The 8,067-nt window shown below is 37.0% G+C and overlaps 1 protein-coding gene across 1 annotated transcript in view; it reads left to right on the top strand.

Moving 5' to 3' along the window:
* Window positions 1–7,598, top strand: part of SNTN (sentan, cilia apical structure protein) — an 18,095-nt gene extending 10,497 nt beyond the window's left edge. The window contains exons 3-4 of the mRNA XM_006917495.1: window positions 4,447–4,586; window positions 7,440–7,598. Of these exons, the coding sequence (XP_006917557.1) occupies window positions 4,447–4,586; window positions 7,440–7,598 (299 nt within the window). The remainder of the gene's footprint in view (window positions 1–4,446; window positions 4,587–7,439) is intronic.
* Window positions 7,599–8,067: the final 469 nt, after the last annotated feature.

Here is an 8,067-nt window from a genome sequence, read left to right as displayed (position 1 = left end):
CAACATGGTTGGACTTTGACATAATCATACTAAGCAAAATAAGCCAAACAGAAAAGGTTGAAAATCACATGATATCACATATGTGGAATATAAACCTAAAAACAACAAATGAACAGAACAAACAGAGACTCATGGACATGGACAATGGACTAGTGGTTACCAGAAGGGAGAGAGGAAGGGGAAGGGGGAAAATAAATAAATAAAATGTTAAAATAAAAATTATGTATATATAGTATGTAAAAAATAATGATAAACAAACTAGCATTTATTTGCAAGTTCACTCACAGCTTGGAAATCCATCCACCTCTTCCTTGCCAGAAAGGCACAGCCGAGAAGACACAACGTTACTGTCCCCCATGAGAAGTCTCAGACTCAGTAAAGGAGCTCATACTAAGCCCTCCCTAATTATTCTTGGTTATCAATTAATAAATCAACTGGTCAAAATTAAGAGATACTTACATCCTAAGGAATGAAGATGTTTCCTTTAAACAATTTGCTTCTTAAAGACAAGATTACTTATTAACAGAGTTTATTCTTGAGCTACGTAAAGTCAATGTTGCTATCATATAGCACCCTACTACTTCAAATATATACACCCAGGAAAGGCAGATGTGAGCTAAAAGAAATATGCCCACTTGTTTGTATTTCTATGAGCAGGAAAATCTTGAATAATTGAGGAGAATCCCAATTCTAAATGCAGGTTTCCAGATGTGGCAGAGGTGAAGTGATAAGATAGAGGGGTGAAAGGAGAAAAGCAAAAAATAGAATTCAAAAAGCAGGGAATTTTCTGAAGCTGGAATTCTAGGCTAGATGGAGGGGCAGCCACTGGACATGCAGGCAGAAGCAGGGAACATAAGGCACCAGCCATAGAGTGAGAATGAGGATCAGAAAACAGAGAGGAAATCAAGGAATAAGAAGTTGAGGACACAGATTTTGCAGACATTTATTTGTGAAGCGCCTACTATGTGCTAGGCATTGTTCTAAGTGCTGAAGTTTCCACAGAACACAAGAGAGGCAAAAAAAATTCCTGTGTTCATGAGTCTTATGTTTTCAACCCAGATCCAAATTCAAGCTCTGCCACTTATTAATAATGTGTCCTCAGAAAGATCATCTCCTTTCTTCATCTCTAAAATGATATAATGATGGAGAGACATACTGTGTTCACGCACTGGAAGGGTCAGTGTAGTAAAAACATTAATTCTCCCTAAGTTGCTTCCTACATTTAAAGCAATTTCTATCAAAATGCAAGGGTTTTTAAAAAGCAAACAAACAAACAAACAAACAACAGGTATATCCTAAACTTTATATAGAAAGAGAAAGGCCCTAGAATAGCCAAAATAATTTTGTAAAAGAATAAAATGGCAGGAATCATTCTCCCCAATGTTAAGACTTACCATATAGCTACAGGAATCAAAACCCATGACAGAGGATTAGACCACAGATCAATGGAACAGAATAGGTGACCTAGAAATTGATCCGCACAAATATGCTCAACTGATTTTTGACAAAAATACAAACAATTCAATGAAAGAAGAATAGAGCTTTCAACAGTTGGTGCTAGAGCAATTGGTCATCCACAGGCAAAAGAAAAATGAACCTCTATCTAACTTTCATACCTTATATAGAAATTAACTCAAAATGGATCAGAGATTGAAATATAGAACATGAAATTATAACATTTTTAATTATATATAGAACAAATTTTTCATAAGAGGAAAATTTGAAAAATTATACTTCATAAAAATTAAAAACAATTCCTCTTCTGAAGACCCCAATAAGAGGAAAAAATACAATTTACAGACTGAGGGAAAATATTTGCAAATCACATATCCTATCAAAGGCATGAATCTTTAATAGTTACAGAACTCTCAAACTTCAAAAAAAAATTTAATTCGGTTATAAAATGGGCAAAATTCATGAACAGACATGAACAGACATTTCACCAAGGAAGATAAACAGGTGGCAAATAAGCACATGAAAAGCTGTTCGACATCACTAGCTACTAGGAAATACAAATTAAAATCACACTGAGGTATCACCACACACCTATTAGAATGGCGAAAATAGTGACAATTCAAAGACTAGGAGAAAGGATGGAAAAAAAACTGGATTTTTTACACATTACTTATGGGACTGTAAAACGGTACATCCACTCTGGACAACAGTTATAGTTTCTTAAAAAGAGAACATGGGCTTATCATATGACCCAGCAACTTTACTTTTGGACATTTATTCCAAAGGAAAAAAAATCATGTTTTGTACAGTAACCTAAACACAAATATTTATACAAGCTTCATTTGTAATAGCTAAAACTATAAACTATGCAAATGTCTCTCAAGGGTGAATGGTAAACAAACTATGGTATGTTCATGTCATGGACTACTGCATTAAATGGTATAATAATTGCTATGGTTGTTATGAGAATTAAATATACAATTCATTAAAGTATCTGGCACATAATAGAAGCACCATAGACAGCAGCTCCAACTTTCTGTTTCAACCAGATTTCTGCATACACACGTGTCCTTGACTTGCCTTAGCTCGGAGCAAATAGAGTACTCCCAAGTGAGAGGCAATGGGAAGGGGCATTCATTTGCAAGGCCAAGAAGTTCAAATGATTCGAGCTTCAGGCTAAATGGTAGGAGAAATGGCATGTAGGAAGGGAGAGGGCACACATTTCCTCAGGTGACTGGAAGAGATGCTAATGCATTGACTAGAACACTTAGCAGATGTTCATGTACACAAAAATTGTAATGTTGCCATTTAACCTGAGTCCTGCTCAGAAATACTGTAAAAACGCCTTCTTTCATCCACTCTTCTTAACTCTTGCCCTTCTTTCTCATCTTCAATTGAAAAAAAAAAATGCTTAAAACTCTGCAATGCCTTTCTTGATTCCTTTCCATGGTCTGTGAACCCAGCACAGACAAGCTCTGCCTACCTTTCCTAATCCAACACCCTTCCAGCTCCTAGACTCCAGTCACACTGTCTCCTCTCAGCTCCTCCAACTGACCTGAGACTCCTTCTGATCTGGCATACAGAGCATGACTGCTGATCTGAGCCTTTTCATCTACTGCTCCCTGATCCTGGAACACTCCATACAACCTTAACCTCCGCCTGACCCCACACCCTTTTACAACACAGGCTTCTTCTCGTCCTGAGTCTTAGCTTAAATATTAATCTACTTACAGAAGACTCTAAGACCACCTATCTAGGTAGTTTTCCTCTCAGACCTACTCTGTAGTTTTCTATTTTTTTCTGTCCCTGTGCCTTCTTTGCCTCATACATCATAAGTTGCAAATATGCATATTACATATATGGAGAAATAAATAATTATAAAATATATGTAAAACAAATATGTATGTATACACACATATCTTCTTGATTATTGTTTATTTCTCCACTAGATTATAAGATATATAAGGGTAGAGGACACATCTGGTTCTGTCACCTCTATGTGCTGAGCTGCTTAGGAGAATACCAGGAACTTAGTGACTGCTCAATAGATAAGTCACATTATTCTGACTCATCAGCATATTTGATTGACAATTATTGCATGTAACATGGGCTGAAAGCTGTGGGATTTTGTTTTTCTTTTTTCTTTTCTTATTCATTCATTCAACAGCATGTACTAGAATCTACTCTGTAGCTGGCCTCTATGCTGATCACTGAGCATATAATGGTAAAAAAAGGAGTGATCCTTGGCCTCCTGGAGCTTGCATTCTAGTTGGAGAGAAAGCTGGTTATACATAAAATAATTGTAATATCTGAGTAGTTCTACAATAGAGGCTGTAGTAGGGACTAAGAGAACAGAGAACATAGGCATTTTCTTCACTGCACCTTGTGAGTTAGTTCTCTGTGTTCACTGGCGCTACCCACTGGAAAGGAATGAGTTAGCACCGCCCTTCAGGGAGTTTAAACCGCTGAAACCAGCTAGGAGATCACTGTGTTTGAGGCAGTAAGTCAAAGAGGTCGCTTATCTATCACGACATCGAAGGTCTTGGATGTCATTCTCCTTTATCACACAGTCATGAGGTGATGCTCTGCCTTACATAGAATATTAACTTCATAATGGCAGGATTTGGGCTTATTCAATGAGGTATCCTTAATGCCAGAGACTGAACCTAGCACATAGTAGGTGCTCCATAAATATTTTACAGGTCAGAAAACCCAAGCTTAAAGAGGTGAGGTTTTTTCCAAGGTCACATGGCAAATAGGTGTATTTCATCCTAATTCTACTAATTCTAATTGCTCCTGAAAGATTTTTTGTTCTCCATTAAATAAAGGTCCAGAGTCAGACACCCCACGTCCCACTCCCAGTAGGGAGCAAATAGCCCAATGACAGAGCCACATCGACAGACACCTTCCAGCCCTGCTCTGCACAGTTCCCTTAAAGACTTTTATTATTTCTAACCTCAGATATGTCATTGTGCATTTCTTCTCTCACAGCTCTAAGGAAGGGCTCAGATCTGGAAAAAGCCATCACCACTACTGCTCTGATTTTCAGAAATTCTTCTGACCCTGATGGTAAACTTGAAAAAGCTACTGTCAAAAATCTGCTGCAAACTCAATTTAAGAATTTCACAGAGGTAAGAGAATTAACAGTATTTATTTATTGAACACTACCATATATGAGGAGATGAGCTGAGCACAGGATTTAATGCAATAAACAAGCTAACAATCTATCCGAGTAGAGAGATATGCTGAAAAAAATAATTAGAAATATTCAAAAAATGGTGAAATAGTAGAGCATGCAGTGAAAGAGTAAAACAGAAGGACCATTTGGGTCAGGGGGTCAAAGAAGGGCTCCTGGAAAATTAAAGTATATCTGAAATCTAAAGAATGATTTTAGCACACTAGAGTTACATAAGGTGTCATCCACTGGGGGAGTTAGGTCACAGGTAGAACTTCCTGTGAATCTATGATTATTTCAAAAGAGCGTGTGTGAAATTGGCTTTTTTTTTAGATCCAACACATAAGTGGTTTTTTTGTTTTTTGTTTGTTTGTTTTTTTGTTTTTAAGATCTCTTTTATAGAAGCAGAGAATAGAATGGTAGTTGCCAGAGTTTGGGAAGAGGCAGTAGTGGAGTGATAAGAGCAAAGGGTATAAATTTTCAGTCATAAGAAGGATAAGTTCTGAGGATCTAATGTATATCATGTTGACTATAGTGAATAATATGGTATTATATACCTGAAAGTTGCTGAGAGTAGATGTCAAGCTTTCTAATCACACAGAAAAAAAAAGAGTTAACTATGTGAGATGATGGATATGTTATTATCTTAATTTTGATAATCATTCCATGATGTATATGTACAACAAATCATCACATTGTACACTTCAAATATATACAATTACAATTATTCTTCAATAAGTTAAAAAAGAGTGTATGTGTATGTGCATGTGTATGTGTGTGAGAGAGAGAGAGACAGAGACAGAAAGAGAGGTAGATACTACAATGCAATAATTCAGAAAAACAATTGAAAAGAAATGTTGATAATAATTAGCTACCTTTGGGTAATGGAGTAAAGGGTTATTTTTACATTCTCCTTTTTAAAATATTTTTAAATGTCCAATATTAAACACGTATTATTTTTTAAATAAAAAAATTTAAGAAAAGCTATTTTTTTCAGCTAGAAGTATCAGGCAAAAATTGACAAAAAATAAAAGTTCTGGGGAGTCTTTAAAGAGAGGATGGGTGAATAAATCCTATATTTGCCTGCATCAGAGGCCAAAAGAAATGACAAATCCCAGAGGGAAAAAGGACCCTGCACCTGGCTGCCTGGCATATCCTCAGGGAGCATTTAACAAGGCTGAAAATGAGGACCTTGATGTAACCCATCATCCCTCTGAGAACACCAGAGGAAAAAACTTAAAATCAACATCATTAAGAAAGACACCTTTAGCCTCATGTCCCTCAGTGTAGGTTAAACCTGAGAAATGCATCCAGTTTTCAGATTTCTAGCAGCAGACACACCCAGGCTTCTATACAAGCCTGCCTTCTACTTGAGATGAAGGCCATCAAAAAGCAGAAACCATTCTCCAGGTGACAGCTCATCTAGGGGCAGTCTCAGCATCAACAATGATAGCATGACTTCACTGAGCAAGCATCTGAGTAAAGTCAGAATGCTGCCTTGGACCAATCACCCTGCTCCCTGAGATTCCCTAAGACAGATCCTGACATATGAGTCAAAGCAAAAGACTGCAGAGACCTTTTCATTACTGGTGACTTTCTCCTAAATCCCCAGGTGAAGTTCTCTGATAAACTGAACTTGACCCTGTGGCTGAGGCCTCATAAGCCTAAACATAATCTGGGGGATTTTAACACTCTATAACCAGTCAGGTATAATAAAATTGAACACCTAAAAGAACTACTAAAAACATACAAAAGCAAAGACGACTGGTCAGGTCCCAAGAGAGCTGGACCTCAGTCAGTTCCACGCTTTAAGAATACTATTCAGGAAAAAGAAGAAAGACCTACCACCATCTCTGACCTTTAAGCAAGGGTGCTGTTTCACTAGTAAAGCGCTCCTATCTCTGCGTCAGAATCCGACCCCTTTGACATATTCCGCTCTCTTACAGGGGCTGAGAGAGCTCCTTTAGCCCTCACTGGGAGGTGTGACCTCTTGAGGGAAACCAGCCTAAGAGAAACAAGAATGGTCTAAGCCTGTAATAAGAATGTGTCATCATTCTTCATGTGCCTTAGTCCTTGCTGTGATGCTTTTTTACATCTAGCACATGGGTGACCATTTGGGGTTGAGCTAAATGCAAACATAGCTCTGTATAACAGTGATTCAAATGATCTTAACATTTTTAATGCTACTTGGGAAGATATTTCACAAGCTTTGGTAGGAAACTGAAAAGTCTCTCCATTTATGTATTATGCACATGTTTTCCTTCAATCCATTTATGAGGACTGTGAACTTGAATTTGATTTGTGATCAGACTAAATGCTGAACAATCTTCGAACACACATATTTTCTTTTATCATAGTTTATTCCATATTGCTAGATTACCTAATTGTTCAGTATACTGTATAAATCCCATACTAAGAGATTATATTTTGAAAATCTGAAAACATAACACTCTCTGTGTTTGTAGATAAGCTATCCTTTGCTAGGGATAGCTTAGCAGTTAAGACTTTGAACTTGGTAGCGTAGGCTTTGAATCTGTCTCTAAATCGGTAGCTGCCTAGCTCAGGGAAAGTTACTTAAATCTCACTGAGTCTCTGATAGTGCATCTGTAGAGTGGGGATAATGATTGTATTCAATAAGGTCACTGGGAGGATTCAATGAGATAACCCATGGAAGGATTTAACACTGCTCGACTAGTAGCACTGATAGAAACTTGACATTTATTACAAACATGCTGATTATTGCTTATCATCTGTAAAACCAAGGTGGCATAGTGAGTTAGGTTTTTATTTTTTTTTGTTTTTCTTACAGGGACAAGAAACCAAACCAAAATACAAAGACCTCCTTTCCGAACTTGATGAGCATACAGAAAATAAGCTTGATTTTGAGGATTTCATGATCTTACTGTTAAGCATCACTGTAACATCAGATTTTCTCCAAAATATATGGAATGCAAAAAATATGAAATAAACAGCTTTAAATATGCAGTAGGCAAAATAATGGCAAAAGGCAGTGTTAAATGATTAAAGATCTTTTTCCCATTTTATTCTCAGTTAGTTGAATATACTGACTATGCATCAAGGAAAGCCTGGGATGGTTCTGACTGCTAATATTCAGACCCAATATGACTATAAAACTCTACGCATACTCTTCAGGGATGTTTGAATAATATGCTCTCTAGGTGCTTTACAACATAATCGACTTGATACCACTGAATATCACATTGATTTTGCTGAGTCAATAGTGACTTAGAACACTTTCCTTAGAGTCAGTGAGTCCCTCATTCATTTGTTCATTAAGCAATATTTGTTGAGCATCTACCTGATGGAACTGCTGAGGATACAGTAATGAACCAGCAAATCACACATGCCTGCAGAAGTCTAGCAGAACAGATGGACATCGAACAATGTATTAATAAATTGCATACACAATGTAATTA

This window comes from Pteropus alecto, unplaced genomic scaffold, assembly GCF_000325575.1.
Source record: "Pteropus alecto unplaced genomic scaffold, ASM32557v1 scaffold75, whole genome shotgun sequence".
In the NCBI taxonomy this organism is placed as follows: domain Eukaryota; kingdom Metazoa; phylum Chordata; class Mammalia; order Chiroptera; family Pteropodidae; genus Pteropus; species Pteropus alecto.
The sequence above is the reverse complement of the archived record's forward strand: the minus strand, read 5'-3'. Positions and strand labels throughout refer to the sequence as shown.